Below are 27,547 nucleotides of genomic sequence, written 5' to 3'. Positions count from 1 at the left end.
GTTGGAAATGAAGACATATAAGACTAATAAAGTGGGCCTTTTCCTTTTTTTTTTTTTTTCTTTTTTCCTCTTGTGTTGTCTGTAACTTTGGCTCAATTTTTATGCTTTTGACTGTACTTTACCTGCAATTTGCATCAGTTTTTTTTTTTGAAATGCTCTCTAATCGTGCCTTTTAATTTTCAAATTTGCCTTTTTTGAATTTCTCTTTAATTGTGCCCTTCTAATTTTCAAATTCGTAGCTCAAAATTCAGTTGGTTTGCATTTTTCTTCTTTTGGGCTTTTACAGTTACAAGAAGTGGGAAAAAAGAATTTGAACTTAACTTCTCCAGCATGGTCATATTAATTTGTTTCAACCCTGTTAAAGATGCTAAAAATTTTGGAAAGTACAAAGGTGTTTGCCAGGAAATATGGGAAATCATGAGTACAAATTAAGTACAAACAGCTGGTGTTGAACCCAAAATACAGCTGGGTGTTATTGAAGCGAAAATTTCTGATCATGTTTTTGTCTGTGTGTAAAAGTTTTCTTAATTTTTGTCAAATTCTTTGACACTTTCGATTTAAGTCTTTGGACCACAACAATATATGTATGATAGATATATTAATAACAGTAGTCATAAATTGATGAACAGTACAAACTACTTTTCTCGGTCAGTTGAGTTTCAATTATCGTCCAGGATAATTAGATATAGTTAGAAAACTTGGGCAGCTTCGAATTTGATGAGCGGACCATCATTTTAGACTTGGTGTTTGATTATTCTTCAAAAACTATTACGTTATAGACTAGAGCATGGTAAGTTAGTCCCACCAATATTGGGTCAACATGACAATTGATAAACAATACTTCACCTGTGTTAAAAGTCACAAACATATTACTTTACGTAGTTTTCATGTGAAAAGATACATATAATTTCACGTAAAAAAAAAATTGATCTTCCAATAAGCACCATGAATTAAGTCAAATTTCACATGTATTAGTAGGAATATTAACAAAGATTGTGTGAATCCACGCCGTGATCTCCGTGAATCAATAATGTTATTGAAGAATGAAACAAATATGATTAGGTAATCATCTTTCAAACCCCCACATATCACGGGGCTAGGTTTCGGGGGGTTCAATTTGTCCTCCAAACATTTGAGAGATGTGGTTGTTGAAAACACTATAGTGAGGACAAATATCAACGAGTTCAAATAGGCGCCCTTTTGTTTTTTTAATTAATACCAATGAAAGTGAAAGCCTACGTACATGTTATTTTTTCAAAAGGTAGGCTAATTTTCAAACCTTGCCTTCTTTTATTGACCAAAGATCTTAACCAATAACAACCCATGAAACAACGTCCTTATCCCTCACACCAACCGCTATAATTTTTAAACCACGAAGAGCTGCTTTATTGTTCACTTGGTACTCAAAAGAGGGATCAAAAACCAAACTTGGTTAGCGAGAGAGAGCAGAGAGAAAAGGAAAAGCCAAAAATGGGGAATAGTTTGGGAGCTAAGAAGAGTGCAAAGGTGATGAAAATAAACGGTGAGACATTGAAGTTGAAGACACCAGTTAAAGCTGGGGCGGTAGTTAAGGACTACCCAGGTCATGTTTTAATAGAATCTGAAGCTGTAAAGCATTTTGGCATTAGAGCAAAGGCTTTAGAGCCACACCAAGAGTTGGAGCCAAAGAGGCTCTATTTCCTAGTAGAGTTGCCAAATGCTCCAAAAGAGATAGTTCCAAGAAGGGTTCGGTCGGGGATAAACATGAGTGCCAAAGACAGACTTGAGAGCCTAATGCTGTCTAGGAGGTCAGTTTCTGACCTTACTATAATGAAATCAACAAGCATTTTGCCCGAGGAGTGTTACAGCAAAGAAGGGTCACAACATGGGGGTGCACTTCGTGTCAAAATGAGGCTTCCAAGGGCAGAAGTTGAGAAATTGATGAAAGAGAGCAGAGACAAGGCTGAGGTAGCAGAGAAGATTATGGATCTTTGCAGGGCTAACACTGGCAACAATAATGATGGGCATGAAATTGCACATGAGGGCATGGCCTTGGACCAGCAAGTGCATTGGAAGGGTGACCATAATCATGGAAGAGTTAGAGAGGGCATCAAGGGGCGTGAGGTATGCTTTCTCTAAGACACTAATTCAATTTTCATGCCATCTTCTCCGGAAGAATATAATATGTATTCAATATATGCATATATGTTTACCAAAAAAAAAAATATATATATATATATATATATGCATATATTATTATTTTTTTATTATATATATGTCCCATGTATATGATTGTAGAGTTCACACATTATGAGAGAAAATATACATGAATCATAATTATTAGTTCACATACTAAAAGAAAAATGCATTTCATGCCCCCAGTATACGCATAATCATTTTTGTAGTATATGCATGCATCTTACTTAAACTATAACTATAGTAGAGTTTACACAAAATGAGAATGAGAATGCACTGTTGATTGAATTTGACATTTTGGCTTTGTGTGTTTGGGTTTGTGTGTGTTGAACAACATTTTGAGCAGTGGTCCATTACGAATTTGGTAAACCTAAAATTGACCATCACGTGGTTGTGGACCAGCAAATGATTATGTTATTTGTTGTGCGTTTCTTATCAATTCGTGGTTTCATGTATTTTGTGAGCTACTCCATTATTATTTTTCAGCAAAGGGTAATAATTTAAGCCATATATATATATATATATATATATATACAGGTTAAATTATATCCATAATTTTGATCAAGCTAAGATCCAATTCCATGTGTCTACTACTCAGGGTACGTAATATTATTTAGCCAAACGGCAAGTAGTAGCTCACAAACTTTTACCAGTGGAAACTGGAAGCTCGTAGTTTATAGTTCTTAAAGTGCAAGTTCTAATACGAGTTAACTACTTGAAAAAACCTCAATTTTTTTAAAAAAATAGGTCTAATGACAATATATACTTTTTTCAACCGTTAACATGATTTGTTGTGATTGTCAACGGTAGATTCATGAAAAAAAAATGTTGATAACCTAATACATCAACAATTATGGGGAAAAAGTTATGTCCTAGCATTTCTCTTTAAAAAAAAAAAAAAAAAAAATCAAATTTCAATTTCTGAACATTTATTGGTTTCACCCACACACAGCTCGTGCCCTTTTAGCTATTTTAGACTTTCAAACCTTTCCTACTCCATTAAAAAAATAGTACTTTCTTTGGGTGTTTGAATTGAGTTGTAACTGCATGTTTGACATTTTCTTTGTAGGTTAGTAAAATAAAGGAGCTAATTAAATGAGCTTCCTACCATATAAGCATGTGTTCATTGAATTTGAATCCGGCCCGAAAAATAAGAAACTTGGGCACGGCTAAGTCAGACCTTTATTTATGTGGGCATGGGCTCAATGCTTGCCTTTTGAACACCTGATACAGTAGCCTGACCATTCAAAAAAAGAAACCATCCAAAATTGAATTTAGTCCAAGTTTTCGGTTTCTTTTTTATCCTTTCTTTTGGATGACTCAAAACCAGATGTGAATGCGATTGCACGTTTATTTTTTGTTGTTGACTAAGTGAAATTTCACTTTGACCCACAACAAGTGCAAAACAAAAGGGATGTGTGACAAAATCAATGCAAAATTCGGTTTTTACGGACTTTTTCTGTATGAATTGATATGTATATAATGTTTCGTTAATGTCTGCTCTTATAATATTTATTTAATTATCAAATTTAGAAAAAAAATTATGAAAAATTAAAGTAGTTGTTAGAAGTTAAAATAATTAGATGCTTTTTTCATTTTTTCATAAAAAAATTTCTAAAATAGTTTACTAATAAAATTCATGCATGTATATATAGCCACACATGAAGTTTATCGTATCTAGTGCACAAAGTTCTCAGTATTTTATTCAACAGAATTACTAACTTTTTATTTTTATTTTTATGCTAGAAATTGCAGAAGCGAGTGAGTTTCATGCCAATGACTGAAGCAGAGATTCAAATAGCTGTTCAAGCTTCTTAGCAAATGATCAAATAACCTAGATGGGCATTTGAAATGAGGCACACAACACAATCTAGACTATGGACCATTATGCACTCTCTACCCTCTAACCAACCAATACTCAGTGTCATGTGTGTTACTTTTGTACATGTAACAAAGAAGTTGTTGGATGCTAAATAAAAGCTTATAGTGATACATACATAAACTACTTATTGAGGAGATATATATTATGGTACATGCAACAACTTTAACTTTACATTTCTTCTTGGTTCTTCTTACCAAGATGTCTTTAGCCATGGATGAAGTTTAAATGGAACAAAAATATATGGGTAACAGAAAGCAGATACATGCATAAACCAAAGTCACAACAGCTAATATAATACTTATAATAATTAGAATGGCAAAATTGTTCAGCAATTTACTTACATCCACAGGATTGCAATGATTTCACTATTTTTAAGAAAAAATACAATACAATTTTTCTCTCTCAAAACAACACAATAAACTCTAATATGGAACAACGATATTTATATCTTGCACAAAGGATTCACAATAGGCTAAATATGGGCCAAGCCTCCGCTGCATCAACTAAGCCTCTAAAAACCTCCCATTAAAAAACAATAACACTTTTATATGGGGTTGGATCATAATTTGGATTAAATACAACTAGACTACACATAACCCAAAAAAAACTTAAATACAAATCCTTATAAAATGAAATATTAAAAAAAATGATTGTTTCTTTCACATAATTGTGTGCTTTTATAATTGAAAATGTAAGTTTAACTCATGTTTTCAGCATACAATAATACATCGTGTAAATCACATTGCATGAAAGAATATTATTCCCTTAAAAAAAAACAATAGATAAATAAAGGAAAACGCTTAACAAATTGCATCTTAATTGGAAACCATTTGCATTAAGAGCATTAGAGGACACGATGTCTGAAGGAATGAAGCACTAAAATACATAGGAACCTAAATTTTATTCGGGGCGCTTTTTTGTGTGTGGGTTTTACCCGACTAGCTTAGGCCTGGACTTAGGCATTGGGCTTCCAAGCCTAGTGAGATCAAAGCTACACCACATGCCACATGGTGTTGGGCTCTCCAGATAATCAACAACCAATTTTTTTTATTTTTTAATTTCAGAAAAATAAAAATAAAAATTTATTTTAAATAAATAATTAGTATACCACTTATAGATAATTAATATAAGAAAATAAATAAAATTATCTTATTTGCATATGACAATGAATTATTATTTTGACATAAATACAAAGTATTGTTAAGGTGGAAAGCAAAATATATACTAATATTTCAATTTTCTTTCAAATGAGAGTGATATATGGCACAAACTTAGGTTACAACAACACGATTCCTGCTTTTATATTTAATAAATTTTGCTTGGGATGTTGGTATAAGGGATGCTCATTTTGAATGTGATTCTCCTGTGGTATGTGATGTTGTGAGAGGTCTAAGTATTCCTCCAGTTGGTATTAGCAACATTGTTTCAAGCATGTGTCTTAAGTTATGATTTTCGCTCGGTGCAAGTGTCGCATTTAAAGCGATTTGGAAATAAACCAGCACATATTTTAGCTCAATATGCTAGGGATTTAGATTCTTATGTAATTTGGGTAGAGGAAAATTTGGTATTCCTTGAGTCTGCTTTTACTCATGATGTATTGAATTTATTTTCATCTGAATAAAATTACTCCTTTTTTCATTTTATATATATATATATATATATATGATGAAAATGATGGCAATCTGACTTAATGCAATTGCCAAGATGATAACCTGGATCCAAATCCTCAATCCTTTATTTGTCGATGATGAAGGGATAAAAGAAAAAAGTGGTGGGTTCAAACCCACTAGGCTATGTAAAATATGTATATATAAAAAAGGGCTTAATTAATAAAAATCCTCTGCTCATGAGGATGGTACTTTTCAACATGACTAATTGTCTAATAATGTTTATTATCAAAAATAAAATAAACTAATGTATATTATAGGATGCAGCAATTGATTCAATGAAAGTGTAACATATTTCAGCGCAAAGATTTCCGCTTTAAAGCAAACAAGTCATGTGAAGAAACCTTCCAGATGACTTTGGCACATGTGTAAAAAGATTTAGTACAAAGAACATTGACAGAGAAACTTCATATCTCTGATCTCTCTCTTGATATGCATGATTAATACTTTACATATATGTAAGAGAGTCCAGGACATGTGCATGCATGTGAATGGAGTTCTTGATTTGCTGGTGCCCTTTTTGGATTCGGGGCTGTTTCAACTTTCAACTTTGAACAAAGGAAAGCTAAAAAAAGGAGGAAACATCGACAAAGTTGCCTAAGTGTGAGCCAAAAGGAGGAGACCTTGTTCCCTAATTCTCTCTCTCTGCTTTTATTCCAAATTTACTAAAAGCATGACTAGCCGCCTCATTTATAATTTCATATTCGTAAATGTACAACACAATTTGCTATCAAACTACCATATTATTTTTAGTTGACTCCATACTTTCTCTCTCTTTTTTTGGGTTTATTACATATATATATATATATATATATATAGCCAAATGCTAATAAGCACTGTTCGGTGTTTGTTAAGGTTAAAATAATGTATGTCTCACTTAATAATAAAAAAATTGGATAAATAGGAAAAAAAGAACACAATATAAAGTTGACACCACAGTCTATAAAATTGGCAAAAATACTGAAATAAAGTTGGGTGTTAACGGGCACTATATATATACACAACAAATCCTTTAATTGTTAAAAAAAATTACCAATTAAATTAACTAAAATTAATGGTAGGTTTTAAATCTAATCAACTCATAAAGTCAATCGAATGGTGTATTTTATGTAATCCTCTACAATGAGCCAAGAGAGGAGAATTGTTGTTGCAATACTTTGGGATACTTGGCAAAGTTTTAATAATATACATTAAACCAATGGCCATATGATCAGAGGTTAGATTCAGGAGTCAGATCCCCATATTCAAACTAACACAACCCCAGCACCCCCCACACCCCCCCCCCCCCCCCCCCCCCCCCAAAAAAAAATATTCAGAGTCAGATCCCTAAATAAAGGCTATACCATGCATTTGAAGTTAACTTCCATTATGATTCATGTTACCACGATGTGATGGCAACATGAGTCTCACGTGAGACCTAATCCATGTACAAGTGCAGAGTATGAAATTACAGTTGCAACACAACAGTCTCATGTGAGTACCACAATATTGTTTGGAACTGATCTACTTATTTATATAGAGTTATAAACCAAACCCGTGAGTTGATAGAATTTAACATTGTACCTACCTTGGCTACTATATCAATTCATGGATTATTAAGCATTTTGGATTAACTTTCTCATTGGCTATTTTATAACAAACTGCAATCAGGACATCCACCTTAATTTCAATACAACATCAACAACTCCTGGCAAGGACGGAAAGCGAACATTTAATTAGTTGCAGGAAATGGCATAGAGAGTATGCACCAAACAGATGTTAGCGGAAAATTCACAATAATGTGTTAGTTTTCATATGACAAACAATTAGGGAGAGCAATTTTGAGACACAAAAGCAGACCAACAATATAACCATCTCTTCTTGATTTCAGTGTAAAGCCTCTCATTTGGGCTAGTTCTGCCCATATACAGAGTGTACAAAACAAGAAATAAAAAAATAAAATAAAAAAGAATTCATAGGAGGAATCTTACTTTCCTTTTATCTGCAATTTCAATCCCCCCTATTCTTTATTGACAAACAGATGCATTTTGGAGTGTTAACAAAAAAATTGCAATGATGCAGTTCATGATGACCATTGATCAGGTACAGTGAGAAAATAGGTAGTCATTGCCTTCCGGAATCTTTTCTTGTATTGTTTGGGAGAAATAATGGTGGGGGAAGCATTTTTTGGACCACCAAGTATCCCAGATGCCTTCACCCATGTCTCCAAATGTTTGTCCCAGGTATACTGTCTCATGAAATCAATGATCCCTAAAACCAGCTCTTTGCGTTCGTCGTCCACCCCAACCAGCAGGGAATAGTCCATAACATCCACAGACTGAAGAAACATGAGATGGGAAAAAAAATCATTATATATTAAATAGTGCTTTAATGACAACAAAATCTATAAGCCATTTTATGATTTTTTTTGGGAATCCTATCCAATTCCAACCTTACACTTTATATTTAGGTAAAATATTGACAATAACCAGACACCATGGATTTCATATTGGCATTACCTCCCATGGACTTTACAAATGGGCAAAGAGCCTGTTGGCAGATTTAACTGTGTTGAACAATATGTTGACATAGTTATCCATTTCAAGTTATTAAGCTCAAAACCAAATAAAATGTTCTACATATAACTAGCTACTTGGTACGAATTTAAATTTAACAGATGCATCATTAGAAATATGAAACCAAGGGGATGTCAATGATTTCTAAAACCTCAAAAGAGTAAGTTTCAGAAACCTAGGGAATGTCAATGCGAACTATATCCACAATTATAAAACAAATTAAACCATTAACTTTTGTTCTGATTTCAGTTAGGATCAAATTTGATGCTATTATAACAATTAGAAGATTAAAAAATAAAAAAAGATTACCGCCAAAAATGATGTATCATTCCAGACAGCTCTTTCTAGGCTTCTCTTTGCCTTGCTTCCAAGAAATATAGGTTTTGTACGTAATGTTTCCAACAAATTCATATCTAGCAGTACTTTGTTTGTCCCTGTTGTATCTGAATTATAGCGTGCTCGTGCAGAGCCCTTGAGATCATAAACCCTTGAGATATTTCTCTTGAAAAAGAGGTTCTCCATCACCATCAAATCCATTTTTGTTTCCTTACCACCTTTTAGATGTTTTACAGAGACCTGCCATCACATCACTAAGATGAGAATCACAAGAAGATACTACTGTTGGTCTTTGCACCTTATACCCAGATTAACCCACCCGAGTGCAGGCACACACACACACACACACACACACCAAACAAGCAAAGAGTTAGGCCTAACCTGATAAATGCCAAGAATTTTTGCAAGGCAAGTTGGGCTTCTCGAGCTAAGAGATTCTGTCAAATATTTAAAATATTGAGGTGCAAAATCCGCAAAGGAATCCAACTCTGTTTTTGTAACCTGTTTTATAATGAATCTTTCATCCAATGACTTGGCGAAATATACATTGCTTTTCCCCCCTTGTGCACTCCATGTCTGGCAGCGGCTCAAGGATCGCACAAAATCCACTTCACTTGGGCAGCATTTTTTTCTTAGAGAGTCAAATTGCTTGGCAAAATAACAAGTGACTGAAAACTTTACTTTGCCTCCACCAGTTGAAAACTCATCCTCAAAAGATATTGTTAAATGAGGAGGTCTTTTGGGATCCTTAAAAAAAGTACCCATAGATGATGAAGCATCTTCAGATCCATAACTACCATAATGGATATAATCAAACTCCAACTGCCAGGCAGAAAAGGTGGAAACTGCAGAATCTTCTTTACTGCTCTCATGGGGACTCCAGCTTCCCTCATGCTCATTCAATTTATCAGCAACCCAATCATTATACTCCTTGGAACTAAGGGCATACGAAATTATACTAGTGGGTTCATTTTCATAAACGGCAATAACTAAATCGTTGTGGCCATTTTGCGTAAGCAGCAGCCGAGCACCTTCAGCCATATGAGATGCGGAGGAGATAAATGATGGTGTGGAACCGCCTGTTAAGTTTAACTTCTGTGTCTCCCATGGCAGCATTTGGGAGTAAGTCCTCATTACATTGGAAACAGGATCTCTCACCATACTCCTGTAATCTCCAGAGGCATGGAAAGATCTAAGAGCCGACAAATGCAAGGAAGAGGGAGGCAATCCCTTCCGGATTCTTTCTTGGGCTCGTAATGCAGAATCAAAAGAATAAACTCTCACTGGTGACATTAACCTTCTAATAGGAGGATTATCATTTTGACTAATCTGCCTGACAGATCCAGCTTGGAGTTTGTCTGCATGTGATGAATGAGGCTGAGCTTTCATTGCAGGTTGATTAGTACCCGTCCAAGCCAAATCTATTCTCTCAGATAGAGTAGACTCATTGGGGGATAAGCTTTCACTTAGTGTCTTATTTACACTAACTTCCCCATCCGAATGTTTTTCCTCCACTCTGACATGATGATGACGTGTGGTTAACATCAAGTCTACAGCAACAGAAGGTTCAAAGGGTGGTATATTAGGCTGCACCTGCTCTGACTGCAAATTGTTGCCAGGAGGCTCATGTAATTTTGAAGAGTCAGAATCCTCATACCCAGTACCAAGCATGCCATCCTTATGTGATAACTCACTCTTAAGCTCTTTCAGCTGGGCATAAGATGCATCCCCTTGTGCAGCCTTTGAAATAGAACTCTTTTTAAGGAGAGAGTCCAATGAACAAAGCCGCTGATCCCAAACATGTGAACCAACTAAAAGAGAGCGTCTCAAGCGATTCAATTCCAGAATGTCTCCAGCCAGCCAATCTGGCTGTGAAGTCTCCATAATAGCCGGTTGAAGCAAACCCTATTAAAGAGGAGACAATTATAAGCTGAGAGTAATATTACTTGAAAATCAAAATAAGAAAATATAGGCATTCTCCAAGGTTAAAAACCAGGAATCCTGTAATGAGAATATTAAATATTGTCAGTACATACATTGTAATCATTTCTTTCCTTTTTAAGCAAGTCTTTCAGCTCCATGATGTGGCCCTGTAAGTCATTCGTGTCCGAACATTCATTTCCAAATGACTTACATTTTTCTTCCAAGCTATCAAGTACATCAGATATCTCGGCATACAAGGTCTCCATTTTATGGACAAGCTGTAGCAAAAGGTAGTAGGTTACTAAAATAGTGATCCCAAATACTCACAAAAGCTACTATATTGGCTTTATGTTTACTTATTTAGCATCAGTTCAAAATAATTGTGTAAATAAAATTTCAGGTTCATAAAGACACCTCTGCAGCCTCTTTTTTTGTCCACTCATGTTGAACATGGCCATTGAATTCAAGCACTGACGGTGGCAAATGAACAGAAAGAATATCGATTGGGGAATACCGGAAAAATGCAACCATGCTCCCAAACCTGTTGAATTTGATTGTCAACAACCACTAATGTGGCATTCAACAATTGAAATTTAACAAGAGTTCCAAATCTGATAGAATTTACCCATAGTAACGGAGACAGTCCCTTTGCAATGAATGACCACAGGGTGCAACACGATTAGCAGTTGCATGGTTTGAAAAGCTAAGTTCCAAGAACTTTCCAAAAGAAAGTCCCCAGGCAGCATCTGACATAACCACTCTACGAGTAGCTGGTGGAACTCCATCCACATGGGCACACCTTAGGCATCGGTGCCACATCCAGATCTTGCCATCCCGTTCCCCAGGTAGTATTATATCCGGAAGGCATCGAACATTGATTGTGAGATTTCCCTGCTGATGGGTGAAACATAGGACATGGGCCTCAACTGGCTCTTTACATGATCGACAGCAACATGCCTAACAATACAAGTTCTATTAACCAACATAATTCCACTTTATAACTGAAATTTAGTAAAAGAGAATAAATAATTGAAGTTTAAACCAAAGGAAACCCAAAAGATTTACCTGGTCAAACAGGTCATCACGCAGATATCTCCCTAGAGGCTTATCAAAACAACCATAAAACTTTATGCGCAGGAGCCGAGAGCGTTCACATACAATTCCTTTCAGCACACAATGGCTTGAAAATGATACCAATATACTCTGGTGAGTTTCAGCGGCTGAAAAGTATTCACTAGAGACTTCGTTTTCATCAGCCCTTTCAGATCTTGTAGATCCATTCATCTCCCCAGCAAGCGTCTCATCTTGGGCCATTGATTCTTGTGGTTCTTGTTGGGAAAGATTTCTCATAACAGAAGGAAACACTCTGGGCCCTTTAAAGTCCTCACACTGATTTAAAGTGCAAGACTCCAAACCCACACAAGATGCTAAATCATCATAGCATGCATCGGTTGGTGCATTTCCAACCCTACAGTTCATGGAACCAGTTGGATGAACAGGATCAAGATGCCTACCCAATAATTCCAATCCTTCAATTTCTGGATTGAGACCCGCAATTTCTTCATCTTGAAGAGAGATATCAGTCCATGCTGGGCAACTGGTTGACGCAAGACAATTAGGGACTACAGAAATAGCTAGATCAGGCGTTGTTGTTCTCTCTGGTACAGAAATTGAGTGTTTAAGGGTCATCTTAGGCAGACTAGCACCCTCATCAGCAAGAAAGGATGTCTCAAGAGATAAATGATAGGCTGCAAACACTGCATATTGAACAACATGTTTAACTTTCTTTAGTTCGTCACGACATGTGCCCTTCAGCAAGACCTGCAAATGAACCACAACAATCTGATCAGAGACAGAACCTAGTATTTTCATACCATGGAGTATGGACTTAACCAATACATGGAAATTCCAATCATAAGGCAATACCAATAAAACTGGGACAGCTTGAAATACTGGCAGATAGCCCCAATCAATTTAACACGCAAAAAATAAATAAATAAATAAATGAAAGAGAGAGAGAGAGGAAGCATGCTCTTTCCTAAATAGAAAATATTACCGTGCAACCTAAGCGCCTAGGACAACCTTCAAAAAACATCAAGGTTTTAGATGGTTTTTTGTTGAACTGATTTGCAGTCTCATGTTCTTCAGACACTCTCACTAACCGGAACAGTTCACAATGTCCCAACCGTGCTGTAGATATTTTATCAATTGATGGAGTAATAATAGCACCAGTACACTGTGCTATACGCTCCAGTAATGGCCTCTTAACATTCAACACTAACGAGATTTCCCTAGCTAGCAGTTGTTCTTGGGCATATGAAGATACGCTTTTTTCTACCAACAGAACATTTGGTCGAAGAGTCTCAATTTTTGAAATAATCATCTTGAGATGATCCTTTTCCTGTCAAAAAAGCAAAGCTCAGTAGTTCATCCCTGTAACTTTTTATTTCACTGCATGAATAAAGGGACCAGTGCATTAAAAATGAAAAATAAAAACCTGCTGTAGTAATGTATCGAAAGAAGCCAACTCATTTGGAACTTTCTGGTATTCAAGGGCTCCTCCTAAAAGAAGTAGTCTGGGATTTTTGTATTGCGAGGTCATGCGCTTGTGCTTGATATTTTTGGTACAAACTACTCCCTTTATAAGAGTGCTGCACACAACAAATCCACAACTTTAATGGCATAGACCTGCAAAGGAAAGAATCTGAACTATTTATAAAATGAGTATCTGAAAAACCTTAAACACATCATACCTCTCACTCGGACTTCCTGATGCTGCACATTTAACCTTTACATAATCAACAGGATCCATGCTGCCTCCTCTGCTAGTATCTGGTTTAACAAAATTTGCTGCTTGCCATGCTAATGTTGTAACTATGTCGAGCCAGTCCTCAACATCATTCTCTTTGCCCACTTTAATACCCTCCCCCTGTAAGAGCTGTGACACAAGAGCCCTAAAATGCCCATGTACCACTGCCCTGAGAGGTTCCTTATTACCCTCATTTTGTTTTTCCTTTGCTGGAAACACACTAACAAGGCTGCTACTGGACGAGAACATTGCACCTGAATCCCCAATATCATCATCATCATCGTCGTATGAAAAGAAATTACTCTCCGCCTCATCATTTTCATCACCAGGCTGTGGGGGAAACCAGATAAGACCATTGTTTTCAAAATCCAATGGCCTTTGAGACTTCTCATTCTGGTTCCGAAAAATTGCCAAGTCATCAGAGCAATCATCATTGTTATCTGGATCCTCAGACCCTCTCAAAATAGCCAGGATTGGTTGATCAAAGGGACCAGCATTCTGAGAATAAGGGCTTCCCTCTTGCCCCTGCTGTACAGAATTCCCAACTCTATTAGAAGTAAAATTAATCCTAGAGGGGCTGTCTGAAGGGCTTGATCCCACTGACCTACAACTGTAAAACTCATGTCTAGCTCTAAGACTACTTGAATCTATATCTGAGTTATCATGACAATATTCAATTGATGGGCTGAAAAATAGCTTCCCAGAATCCTCTGCTTCGTCTTCATCACTCCTACATTAGTAAATAGAGATTTACTCACACGTTGACAAATTGACTTTAATAAAAGAGAATGGGATTGTTTTCGTGACACAAGGGAATCATATGTCAAAATTTTGAGTTCTAAAGTATCAACACATTAGTTTTGTCTTACAAAATAGGACTATTGACAAGATAATAATAACATCAAGGATACTCAAATAAAATTCAATTATCTTTGGTAGTACACATTTACAAAGCAAACAACAATACGAAAACTCATTTCACTTATAGGTAAAACATATAGCAAACTCTAATACCCTTTTAACTTCATCTAACTAAACAAACTTTCAAAAGCACGAATAACCATGTGGGATTACCTGTAGGGAGATCGACGAACAGATTCAGGAGATGGGTGACCGCTAAAAGAGGACAGCATCATCATGCTCCTGCGGCTGATCATTGCATTTGGCGAATACCCATATTCCCGGGTTTCAAGATAGTGAGCAAGTTGATCACTCCGAATAGATTCGCTCCTGATTCCTTCACCACTACTACAAAAACAAGGCGGTGGTGGTGATGGTGGCTCAGGACTCTCTCGTGGGCTCTCTAGCGGAGACACAGCAGGATGCACTTTCTTACTACTACCACCACCCTTCCTCCCTGTAATAACATCTTCTGCACCCTTTCCAGTACAAAGCTTGCACCGCTTAATACTCATACTCCCACCACTACCCAATTCAACAACCGGAAGCTCATAGCCCCCCCGGATACATTTCCCACACACCGACCTGCCACAACTCCGGCAAGAGTAACTATTTTGACTAAGCTTCATATTGCACTCACAACAACAACAACCCATTTTGGAATCACTAGTAAGCATTTCAAATCCCTTAGAATCACTTGCTACCCAAGAAAACCAAGACCTAAACTTCACTATTAGATTTATTAGGGACCTATCAGGTATTCCCATAGAATTTCAAAACTAACCCAATAGCAAAATCCCCTTCACCTCTCCCTCTTTCTAAATTTAGTATCTCTTAACTCTTTTTTGGTATAATAAAAAAAATAAAAAAAACAAATTTTGATAATAAAAACTAAAACCCCACAATAAAAATAGCGGGTGATTCGGATGTGTGTCTTTTTTTTTTTTCGTTTTTTTGTTTTTTGCTTTTACATATATTTCTCCAAAAAACACAAAATATGTTTATTTACAACAAAAAAAAAAAAAACACATCACACATCTCTCAATAGTCAATCCAACAAACAAACGAACATCAACGAACAATAACAACAACAACAATAATATATATTTCTTTTTTACCTTAAATTAAAAATCAACCTAAACAAAAAAACAAAAAAACAGTTTGCAAAAATTAAGGAAAAACCCTAACCGATTCCGGACTCCTCAAGAATGCATCCGGTAACCGATTCGAGCATCGCAACAGTGATACAACAGTGTAACGAACCATCCAAAACCCGAAAACGACACCGTTTTTGCTGTTGTTAAAGAACAAGAAGAAGAGAAAGGAAACAGCGTGTAAGAGAGAAAAGGAAAAGGAAAAGAAAAGAAAAGAAAGGAAAGGAAAACAGAGTGTGTGTGTTTGTTTGTTTTTTAAATACTGGGAAGAATGAGAATCAGAAGAAGGAAAAGAAGGAGTACGGAGAAGGTTCCCTTTCTATCGGAGGAGGAAATGTCTCGTTTCTCTACAACCATTTCTTCTCTATACTCTAAAACTCTCATTCAAAAACAAAAACCCTATTTTTCTTTCTTTCTTTCTTTCAACCTTGTTTCTTCGCTTTGCTTTTCTTTTCTTTTCTCTTTGTTTTTCTTTTCTTTTCCCTTCTCCACCTTATTATTTGTTTAAGAAAGGAGAGAGAGAGAGAGAGAGAGAGGAAAAGCACTTTTCTTTCTTTTTTTTTCTTTTTTTCTCTTTCTCTCTCTTGCAATTGCTAGCTTGCTTTGGTTGAATATTAGTTTAATGTGGAGATGATTCTCTTTCTATGATTTTCCTAATGGGGGGTTTGGTTTTGATTAATTACACATTAATTGGGAACTGTTGCTTGGTCACCATGATGCGTCATACAGGTTTTTTCTTTTCTTTTCTTTATATTTTTCTTGTCTCCTACTCTACCTTCCAGCTTTTCTTCTCTCTCTCTCTCTCTCTCTCTCTCTCTCTCTCTCTCTCTATCTAGAATTCTTTTGCAGTGTGTTCTTACAATTTTACTCTCTCTCTCTCTCTAGAATTCTTTTGCAGTGTGTTCATACAATTTTATCCATTTATTTTAGAATGAGTGGATTGGATTTTACAATCTACTAAAACTTATTTTTTTTATTTGGTAAAAAGTATTGCAGTTCAAGTGACATTTTTTAATGTTTTTAATAAAAATGATAAAGTTTTCCTTTGAAGGAATCTTCCTTTATCCACTACATGATTCATAAAACTATTGAAGTGTATAGTTCTCAAAAAAAAAAAAAAAAAAAAAAACTATTGAAGTGTATCATTAAAACAAGTCATATGATTTTTTTAAAAAGTCATGTTATTAGGTTCCGTTTGTTTTGATATTAACATTTTTCTTTTTTTTAAAACGAATCATTTTTCAAAAGAGAAGTGTTACTTCCAGAATATTTTCACAATAAATTCTAAGCGGTAATTTGTTGTCGGTTCTAATTTGAAATTGCCGTTAAATTACTTTTTTACCCACCAATAATAACTTGTAATAACTTGCTAATTAAAATTTGTTAGTAAAGTGCTGTAAAATATTGTCGACGTGCATTTCTCTTTACAAAAAGCATTTTTTAGAAATTATTTCATTTTCCTATGTTTGGTAGCAACCTTAAAATAAATTGAAAAATTATAATTTTACTTTCCTTATTTAGCTTTATGTAAGATAGAGTTGTTTTCAAAAAAAAAAAATTAATGGAAAAACAAATTTAGCTCATATCAAGCTTAAATAAAGAAAGTCAAGAGATAATTATCTTCTAACCTTTTTTTTTATACTACCAAACACAAGAAAAAAAAATTTACATAAGATTTTTCATTGAAATAAATAGAACATAACAAGTTAAAAGAAGTTTGTGAAAGATTTTTTTAAGCGTCACGTAATGGGTTAATTCTTTCTTGCAAGTCGATTTAAATGTAAACTTTTTCCCAATTTAAATGTCCAAGTTCAAGTCCATCCCCTAATTATCATATTATAAGAAAAAAAAAAGTGGAGTTATCTTAAAAACTTTAATCAAGTGGAATCATAATTTATAGTTAAGGATAATTTTATAGAATAATTTTTGAAATCCTAGTAATCAATTCTGAATTTAACAAATCTGATTTTGTCACGTCATTAATATTTTAAATAGGTCACAAAAATAATAATAATAATAATAAATATTTATTTAAAAGTTGATGCTGCGATCAAATCCAATCAGTCATATAATAAATTCATTATGAGCATGAGATGATATAGATATTATGTAAAAAACAAAAACGTATTTGGCAGCTTTAGTCAGCATTAATACATGGATTTTGCGGGCGATTAATAAGGGTTTTAATTTTGGTTGTTAAGGCAGGTGTGACTCACGCGCTTTTGACAGCGTCTAGAACGTGGTCTTGTTGGGCTAGGTCAGGACTTACGACTTCAAGTTCTACCTGAATTTGTGTTAGTCTTAATTGGGAACTTCTAGTTCTAGTCCATTTAGTTTGGTTTGACTCTTAGAAAAGTAAATACATGCACTTTTACAAAAAAGGAAAAGAAAAATAAGATATTTATTTTTTATAGATAAATGACTGTGATATGCTTCATCTTGTTTCACAAAAAGGAAAGATGGATATTCCTATGTTGTTCTTGTATTCAAAATGATGTTCCTATTTTAAAATAATAAAATTTGTTTTTGTATTGAAAATTTGGAATTCATTGAAAACTCCTTAATTTAATACATTGAACTAGTCTCAAGAACTCCTACAATTTTTTTTTTTTTTCTATTTGAAAACTCTCATATGAGTTAAAGAAAGCAACTAATACTATTTTATTAGATAGTTATTTGTTCCTCAAAAAAATAATAGATAGTTATTCAACAAAAATGAAAATCTAGTCAATTACTCAAGCTTCAATATGTTCGGAGATGGAAGACTTTATAACTAATGAGAGAGAAGAAAAAAATACATTAAGATTATGATTATTGTAAGTAAGAATATATCTTTAAGTATATAAAATTATTGTAGGTATACAAATGTGACTTTGTAGTATTATTTCTTATTTGAATCGGATCATTTCTTTTTTCTTTTTGAATTTGATATTCGAAATAATCAACAATAAATAATTAATCAACACATTTTTAAATGTGGTATGACTATATGGTAACTTTATTAGAATTAATTAATTTTTTTAAGTGGGTAATCTTAACTCTCGAATCTTAACCCCAAAAGAGGGATAAAATGTTATTAAATCATATGACCACTGACACATATAATTTCATTAAGAGCATGCAGTATAACCTCTCCTCGAACCATACCAATAATTGTTTAACCCTAATCGAGCTCTGATTCCAATCCACAATCTTATTTTGAAAATTATCATGGTGGAATCATTTGAGAGATCCCTTTGAAAAAGAAAAGAAAAAAACACCAATAATCTAACACATATATGGATATGGTACAAATTAAAGAGAATGTGAGATCTTCCCAAAAAGAAAAAGGGTATATATGCAATGGCATGTGTCATGCACATTTACAGGTAGGAGTGTTTGGTAGCATTAGTTTGGCATTAAGTTTGGTGAGAGGACAACATCTGCCAAGGTATACCGAAAGTGGGGCTTTTCCCTCAATTTTCCATTGTTTATCTTCTTGGCGTTTTCTTTTGCTATCTAAGATTATATATAATTTTTCCAACATACTAAACTTTTTTATTATTATTTGTGTGTGTGACCAAATTGGCATTTTTTATAACAGTCTTAGATACACTTTTATTGTTACAAAAGCTACATCATTCCTCCAAAAAACAAGTCAGTATGGGATAAGAAAGTAGGGTGAGAGAGAGAGAGAGAGAGAGCCGCCCATTCTCGACAATTTCTTCATCGCCATCATCATTCATGACTCATCTCCATGTGAAGGATAAGTTATTTTGTTGATTTTGCTTTTGGATGGTTTTTGGAGAATCCATACATACCCACACTCTGCTTTTATAATAAATCAATGCTTGTCAAATTAGGGCTACAAAGGCCCCACAAAATACAAATTGCATTTCCTCTGCCTTAATAAAGGCCTAGAGAGAGACCTCCATTTTTTTTTAATTGTAATTGAAACCCCTTTAATATTCTTCTTGTATTTTGGTAGTATTTTATTTCCTTAAGTCAATGTCTCGCAATTAAAAATGAAGAAACCTAGATTCAATATATATATATATATATAATTAACCTTCTGTTTGAAGTTTGAATTACTTGGTTGGGATAATTTCAATGGGCTTTAATATTTCTTTTTATTGAGAAAATCAATGGGCTTTAATATGAATGTTAATTTAGTACTTAGACTTTTAATTTCAACAATTTACTCCCTACACTTTAGTTTTATAACAAATTATAAACATTTGATTAGTGTTTTCCATTAAAAACTAGCACATTTAGATGCTCCAAAAAAAAACACATTTAATCATATAATATACACATAGTTTAATCCACATCATCAATAATTTTAAAATATCATTATTATATCATATACACATTATTTGATTTATTTAATTAAATTTAATGGAAAATATAAACTTAAGGTCTTATTTGTTACAAAACTAAAGTGTAGGGGGGTTAATTGTTCAAAGCAAAAGTTCAAGAACCAAATCTAAGGGTAATATTTGTAAAAATATTCTTCTTCTTCTTTTTTCATTCTTTAGGGGTGATATTATGGTATCATCATCCACTTTTAAGAACAAAATCAATTCCCTAAGTGAAAAACACTAGCAATAGGAATTAGGATTTTCTAGCTAGGTATTGTATCTTTAAACATTATCCTTCATGTTCTTGTGCTTTCTATTTTAATTAATGATTCCTTACAAGAAATTATAGACATGTATTGTGCTTGTATTTTCCTTCAATTTGGTCGGCTAGAACATCCACATGACATGACTGGGACAAATGAAATTCCACTAGCTTTTGTGTCATATCGCATTCACAATTTTTCTAATTTTTTTATTCTCTTTAGAATCAGTGGGTAAATATCTCAATCGTAGTGTTGGAAGTGCTAACACCATGTAGCTTTGATTAGGCTTACATTGCATTCATCGTTGAACTTTGCTAGTTAATGACAAAGCAAAAGTGATAATGGGAGAAGAATTAAGGTTCTATTGGATAAAAATAAAAGTGACATTAAGGTTGGATAGAATAGTACACTTTGCTTTTTTAAAAAGATTCAACGCATCCTTTATAGCTACCAGTCATCAAAGCTATATTCACTTTTTTTTTTTAATAAAATTTGCTCTTATAAACATAGTCCAAAAAACCGACACACCCTCTTTGTTTGGAAAAATAATTGTACAATTTTTTTTTTTGAGAGAGTTCCACAATCTATGGTGTCTGCTCCTGAAGACAACTCTTTATCATCAGATTAAGACACTAATCGATTTTTTCTGTAGGCGGAGATTGAACTCCAAATCTCTTATTCAACTATCAGAGACTTTACCAGTTAAACTAACTAAAACCCACATAATTGTACAATCTATTTAACTACAACTTTGCTATGGTTTCAAAATGTGTTTTGGAATAGTAGAAGAGGAATCTAAATTGGCATCTTCCCATACACAAAATGTTTGGGAGTTTAGGAGGGAAAGGGTTCGAGTTGGGAGGTTAGAAGCATGTTGTAATTATCTCTAAAAAAAAAATGAAAAAAAAAAAGAGGAATCTAAATTATTGTACCTATAAAGAGTCAGAGCATCATAGAACTTTGATTAATTAGGTAAGAAAACTATTTCATGAGACGGTCTCATAAAACATCTTTCTCACGGGAGAGAGAGAGATCATGAGATATCTTATTCAATTTATTTGATTTATGTATGATTTTTATAAACTTTTTTTTTTTTTTTTTTTATATAGGTGTAATTTTTTCCAACTTATTTCTTAGCTGAATAAACCAATAACGACACTCAACAATTGGAATAAAATTAGGTGCAATTTGCTATAAAACACTAAAATTCTGTACATCTACAGCTGATGTGGACTGATCAATTTCCTTGGTTAAGATGTACTATCTGAGTTAATGTGAATATTTAAGTACCCAAATGGTAGGTAGGTCTAATTTTGGTTCACATTTTGCATGTGTGCTACCTTCCCGGCAAAACTAGACGAACCAACTTAGTTTTCCAGTTACACACTATCTGAAATGAATACCCTTTTAGAACTTGTAGAAATCTTGAATAAATTTTTCTAGAAAACAGAAAATTTATGAATGTTTACTGCGTACTGTTAAGTTCAAGGTTATTAACTTCTCTTAAGAGGAAAAATGTTTTGAGATTTGATCAAAGATAATAAGTATGTGATCTATATAGGAGGAGATTTATATGAAAATAGATATTTTCATGGTTGAGAACAAAAACATGCAAGCACTAATAGTTCAGTAGAGAAGACTCTTTTTCCTTCTAAACCCTCATAGGTCTAAATGAAGAGATTAGCCTAATGATTACTAAATCTCGTGCCAAAGGAATTAATCAGGGTATTTTAAAAGTTCTGAACACCAATGTCGAAAACATTAAAATAAAAGATAAATTTGGTCACCTCAAGTTTTTATGGCCTAAAATGAATTGTTATTTATTGGTCTCCAATTTCCAGTCCATACTTCACCATTTAGGAACAAAATTGAAAGGAGGCCAAATTAATGCACATCGCTTAATTTATAATCTAGCCATTTTTAATGAGTAGAAGGATGTAAGACAGGAGGTGACTTTGGAAAGAAATTTTGGAAGAATAGTTAGAACCCAGTTTAGAGAAAATTCTTCCAAAAGCAATGACAAGTGTTTAGATTGGCACCTTTAACTCAAATTTAAGGACTTAACATCGTTAACTCTCTGAGTCAGACACATTTTATTTCTCTCTCTTTAGTTCAAACTGCCGAACCTCTCTCTCTCTCTCATCCTCCTCCTTCATTCCCAGCCCTGCCACATGCTCTCTCTTTGTCAGTCCCACCAAAGTCAAACGCCAGACTTGATTGTGAAACTAGGCAACAACTCCAAGGGGCCAAAGACAACAAAGGAGATTAAAACAGCTTATACTTCAAGAAAATCAACAAAAATTATGCAATACATATTGCTGACAAGGTATGAATGTGAGAACCAATACTCAAGCCCAAATGCTTCATTTGAAAAACAAAAAACTCAAATTTCCTTTTGAGAGTCAGAGAGGCACAGTGAATGAAAAAGGCATTGAAATCATTGAGGTTAGCTTCACAACATGTTCCTCCACCAAACAATCAAATAAACAAACTAAATATTAACTTTTCACTATAAAAAGAAACGGAAATAAACAGGCGGAGTGAGAGAGGGTTGGAAGGGGTTACACCGGCAGAGAGGACAGGGGTTGGAAAGGCAAAGACATGAGAGAGGAGAGAGAGAAGGGGTTTGCTTGCTATGCAATGAAGAAGGGAGAATGATTTTGTACCTTGAGAGAGACAGCTTGTGTGTTTTTAAAAAATAAGAAGGGTCATACTAACTGATGCTCTTAGAGCAATGGTTAATAATTTATTTTAGAAAAATTTTTATACCACTTTTATGGGAAATAAAAAAAACTATCAAAATATTTTTTTTTTCTCATAAAAACTTTTTTTAAATAAATTATTAATCATTACCCTAAGGACATCGTTAACATTTCTCAACTAAAAACTATAAAAACACACACTATGTAAAATAATCAATGCCTCAATTATGTTAACTTTTTTTTTTTTTTGGGAGAAAGAATTACGTTTACTATTTGAGTTCATTAGTCATGCACAATGCACATTACCTAGGACAAATGTCACTCTAATTAACAAAATATTTAACATTTAATATATGTGCGTTTAAAACAATTTTAAAATTCTTGCATTATTCTTATCTTGAGAGAAAGTCTTAGATTGTGTTTGTTTTGTTTAGACCCATTTTTGAAACAGATTAGTTTAATCTAATGAATTAGCCAAGTAATTACTTGGGTTAATTATGAGATCTAGGTTAAACATATGCAAACATATTACTTAGTGCGGAAAAATAAAGAAGACAGTAATATAATGATCCAAAAAAACTAATGAAACCAACCATTTCAAGGTAAAAAATTTGGGAAAGATTTAACCTAGCTATCCTCAAGGTAAACAAATCCACTATGATAGAATGAAAGTTTACAATAGATTTAAACCCTAAATCTAAAGTTACCTCTTGTAGAACTTACAAACATGACCATGTGCAGCTCCGACTCCACAAACTCTTCTATCTTGAATTGATTGAACACAAACTCCCACGTTTCTGACTTTGAGATCCCATTCAAAAGTTTCAGATTACCATCAGTAGTAGATCTTTATGCAGCAACTTGTTTCCACCAATTCTTGATTGTAGGTCTTGTTTCGGTAGACACTTGTAGAGTTAGAAGGTTACAGAAACCTCACAGATCTCACAGGAATAACTCGCAAGTCTTCCAAGAGCTTCTAAAAAGCGATTAGGGATTTCCTTTTATACCTAGTAGTGTTGGACTAAAACCCTAAACATTTTTGCGAGCTTGGGCTTGATTTAAATCCTGCTGAACGCAATTTTTGATCGATTGAGCTTCACAGTAGCTTGCTTCTTCTTTCTGTAGCTTGACAGTTCTTGAATCTTGATTTGAACAATCTTGAGCAATGTCTAACACCTAATCTAAACATGTTTTTGTTCTTGGTTTGCCATCATACATAAATTTGGAAACTAAACATTTAATCATAAATATTTAGAACCTAATAGATTGGAAAACACAAAATAGAATTTTTAAACTTAAAAAATTGTAAACAATTAAATTAATACTATTTAGAGATTTGTCACCAATAGAGCAAGACCAAATCTCTTAAAACAAATTACTTTAGCAATATTAAATGCTACACTTAAGCTATTAGATTTATTATTATGGAGGTTCTATCCCCACAACCCTAGGCTTACTGGGCCTGAATCCCCAATTAATTTGTATTCTATTCTGGGTTTAGCCCACAATAAGAGATCCTAAAATAACTTTGGCCAATGACTAATGATTTGAAAATGTGGTACAATGGTTTTTTGATGGAAATGTGACTGTCCGAGGAGAATTTCAAACAATCGAGGTGTCCATTTGGGAATCCAAGCTGGATCTCCTTCCCCAACTATTGTCTTCTGATCTCTCACTGTTCATTCATGTTTCTCTCCCTAGAGCTCTATTCCAACCCCTTTCTCCTTCCCCTTGGTCTATTTTTATTGGCTTACTCTTAATGGGTCTGTCATGATTAAAGAATCTTTGGCACGTACATGGGTCCCTCCACTTATAGGGCTTGGGAGGTTTCTTGAGTCTAGGCTACTATTTTAGCACGTCTAATCACACTTCAGTGATAGAGCCCACATCAATGCCATTGAAATAATTTTTTGGTAACTTGTGTGTAAATACCTCATTTTGTACCCAATTAATAAACTGTAGTCTCTGGTCCCAATGATAAGCTTGACATGTCTACAAAAGATAATTGAAGTTATTTTGATAATTTGGAAATAATCACAACTTAAAAGTGCTAAAATCACTTTGAAAATGATGTTAAAAAATGACATTTGCTCACTCTTTTGAATATAACTTTTGATCCATAAATAGTATGTTAGTGAGGTTTTTTTCATTGGAAATTGGAAATCCTAAGCTTCAATTTGAACACATATTTTGCCAAATTTGGACTTATATTGAGTGAGTTATGTCTATTTCAAGTTAGGCCATTAACGCTGTCGGGAATTAGGGTTTTGGAAGTATGCGTACGCTTGAATCAAGTGTGCATGCGCACACTTGAAAGATGCATACACACATTCATTTCTAGGTTTTAAAACTTCAATTTTAGGAGCCCAAAACATTATTCTTTGATGTGGGCTGGCCCCAAGACCTTTGGGAACGTCCAAAGACATCTAAAAGACCCTGAAAACCCTAGTTTTAACATATAAATACAATCTTATGCCTCCAAACTCAAATCCTAGCTAGAGAGAGACTCTTTTTCACCAAAACTCATCCAAAAACATTCTCATCTCTAAATCTTCTGCACTCACAAACACCACACATGTTTTTGGTTCTTTAAAACCTCTATCTATTACTCATTTGGGTAGAAACTATTGATCGCATTTCAAGAAACATTTTCAAATATTCTTTCTAGAGCTTTTTCAAGAACATCTTTTTATTTTGAGTTGTGATTACCTATAACTATTAAATCCTTTGATTTCCTTGATATCTCATTGAATCTTGTTGTGCAGGTACTGAAGGGTCAGTCAAATATCAACCAAATTATGTTCTATAAGCAAGGTGAGTCTCCTGTCATGACTCTTCTTTAATTTGGGCATTTTATAACTTGTGTTCTTGTTTTTCTTGATTGATTTTATATGTTATGCATGCTTAGAATATGATTTGATTTGTTTGGTTTTGATTTGTTGTGTTTCACCATGTTTGAACGATGAGTTAAATTAATATATTAGAAGTATGATAGGTTTTATTTGATTGTCGTTTGGTTGTGTTCCATAAATAAGGTGAGTCTCTTGTCAAGGATCTTCCTTAATTTAGGTCTTTTATAACTTGTGTTCTTATTATTCTTGACTGATTTATATGTTAAGCATGCTTAGAAATATGATTTGATTTGTTTGGTTTTGATTTGTTGTGTTTCACCATGTTTGAATAAAGAGTTGAATTAATATATTAGAAGCATGCTAGTTTTTGTTTGATTGTGCTTTAAAACTGTGTTTTTGGGTATGTATGCATGCACATGCTTTATGCATGCGTATGCGTACTTAAGGCATGCGTATGCATACTTCATGTATGCACACGCATACTCATGCCCAAAAACCCAGATTTAGGATTCTTGTTATTTTGTTTGTTTTGATTAGTTTTAATCACGTGCTTGGGTTCTATTTAGCCTAGTTTTCGCATGTTTAGCATTAGGGTTAGTAGAATAATATGTTTCACTTGTTTAATTGATAAATTAATAATTATGGTTTATGTTTTGGTTTAACCTGAACATTCATGAGAACTTGAACATGCATTGATACATAGGTACTATGATGCAGTGAGGTAAATGAAGATAAGTGAAGGTAAGTCATGCACATTATATGAACATGCATCTTTGAACATGATGATTAGTCTCCTTAATTGATGAATACCATGATGCTATGTTTGAGTGATTGGATGCGTTTGATTGATGCCATGGTGTTGTGTTATTGCCTTGTTGATGTTACTACCTTATGATATACTTGCCGCCCTTGGACTTTTTTGTGTTAAATGAATGGTGCTATGAATGAGTGTGGAACATATGCCATGTTTGGATGTTATATGCATGTTAGTGTGTGTGAGTATAGAATAACATATTAGAATACCCTTTGATGGGATTAGGATTTAGAACACAATGAATGGAGGCCAACCTACAGGTCGGGTGGAGTTGGGTGCTTAACATCTTTCCATCCCCATACTTAAACTTGCGACACGTGCTCTAGTAAAGATCAATCCTTCCATAAGGATGCTATATATATGGTTCCTAGGTCTAATCTAGGTGATGACTCTATTTACACCATTCATCATGGTTCACCCTAGGCTAAAACGTACTTCCTATGAGAGGAATCAAAACTCATCGCGAGCACTTGCGCCCACATTATGTTAGACGCCGAATCTTGTGTTCGGCAGACAGATTTCTTCAAGGCATTACCTTCCCTCTTTGGGGATAATGGGCCTTTTTTTTCGGATATACTTGTCAGGGACGCACGGGTCTGTGTTTTAGCTTGGTGCTCATTAAACTTGGGCTAAACCTAAATTTATTGGCCTCGAGCTTTGGCCTAGCATAGGCTAAGCTCTTGTCCACCTACAATTATATATAAAAAATAAAAATTATTATAAAGTTTCTCAATGATGTTTTGTGACAAGGGCAAAAAATGTGAGAACAGCCTAAATCTCCTATTAGGTTCTTTAGAAGTAATTATTTGTGAAGGGTCAAGCCCAAAATTCCAAATGTATAATGAATAAAAGCTAACGGTGCTTTAACAAGAGAGAAATCAAATTGCTATAACTGAAATACAAGAAAACACAGAAAAAATATACAAGTCCGAAACTTTGACCCACAACTAGCGAGAATAAGAAATTAAGAGAGATTGTGACGAAGAAAAGGAAGGTTCCCCTATAACCATATTTCCACCCCTAATTTTCAGAATTGTGAGAAAATTAGCTGGCTGGATAAACTTTTGCTCTAAAAGTAAAATGCGGTTAGTCCCTTTTGAATATGATTGGGGCCTTTTGTATTGAGTTTGTGATGCTCTAAGTGACTGGTTTTTTGTCAATAAAAGAGGCTGTGA

General features: G+C 34.1%; 2 protein-coding genes across 2 annotated transcripts; one reads left to right on the top strand and one right to left on the bottom strand.

Moving 5' to 3' along the window:
* Nucleotides 1–1,344: 1,344 nt before the first annotated feature.
* On the top strand, nt 1,345–4,230 carry LOC126715503 (uncharacterized protein At1g66480). The gene is made up of 2 exons (XM_050416132.1): nt 1,345–2,103; nt 3,922–4,230. The coding sequence occupies exons 1-2, from the start codon at nt 1,471–1,473 to the stop codon at nt 3,991–3,993; spliced, it is 705 nt and encodes a 234-aa protein (XP_050272089.1). The 5' UTR covers nt 1,345–1,470; the 3' UTR covers nt 3,994–4,230.
* Nucleotides 4,231–7,560: 3,330 nt separating this feature from the next.
* Nucleotides 7,561–15,944, bottom strand: LOC126715495 (putative 1-phosphatidylinositol-3-phosphate 5-kinase FAB1C). Its single transcript, XM_050416120.1, has 11 exons — nt 14,422–15,944; nt 13,292–14,077; nt 13,036–13,189; nt 12,595–12,939; nt 11,604–12,359; nt 11,164–11,495; nt 10,953–11,079; nt 10,652–10,816; nt 8,997–10,520; nt 8,589–8,855; nt 7,561–8,041 (listed from the first exon to the last, which is right to left on the bottom strand). The coding sequence occupies exons 1-11, from the start codon at nt 15,012–15,014 to the stop codon at nt 7,787–7,789; spliced, it is 5,304 nt and encodes a 1,767-aa protein (XP_050272077.1). The 5' UTR covers nt 15,015–15,944; the 3' UTR covers nt 7,561–7,786.
* Nucleotides 15,945–27,547: the final 11,603 nt, after the last annotated feature.

The sequence above is a fragment of the Quercus robur genome, chromosome 1 (assembly GCF_932294415.1).
Source record: "Quercus robur chromosome 1, dhQueRobu3.1, whole genome shotgun sequence".
Classification (NCBI taxonomy): domain Eukaryota; kingdom Viridiplantae; phylum Streptophyta; class Magnoliopsida; order Fagales; family Fagaceae; genus Quercus; species Quercus robur.
The sequence above is the reverse complement of the archived record's forward strand: the minus strand, read 5'-3'. Positions and strand labels throughout refer to the sequence as shown.

Excerpts from the sequence above, each read along its gene's own strand:
- LOC126715503 (XM_050416132.1), top strand. The coding sequence starts at position 1,471 with ATGGGGAATAGTTTGGGAGCTAAGAAGAGTGCAAAGGTGATGAAAATA. Across the intron at positions 2,104-3,921 it reads AGGGCATCAAGGGGCGTGAG|AAATTGCAGAAGCGAGTGAG; the intron begins GTATGCTTTCTC and ends TTTTTATGCTAG.
- LOC126715495 (XM_050416120.1), bottom strand. The coding sequence starts at position 15,014 with ATGGGAATACCTGATAGGTCCCTAATAAATCTAATAGTGAAGTTTAGG. Across the intron at positions 10,817-10,952 it reads CAAAAAAAGAGGCTGCAGAG|CTTGTCCATAAAATGGAGAC; the intron begins GTGTCTTTATGA and ends CTTTTGCTACAG. Across the intron at positions 10,521-10,651 it reads AGGAAAGAAATGATTACAAT|GGTTTGCTTCAACCGGCTAT; the intron begins GTATGTACTGAC and ends CCTCTTTAATAG.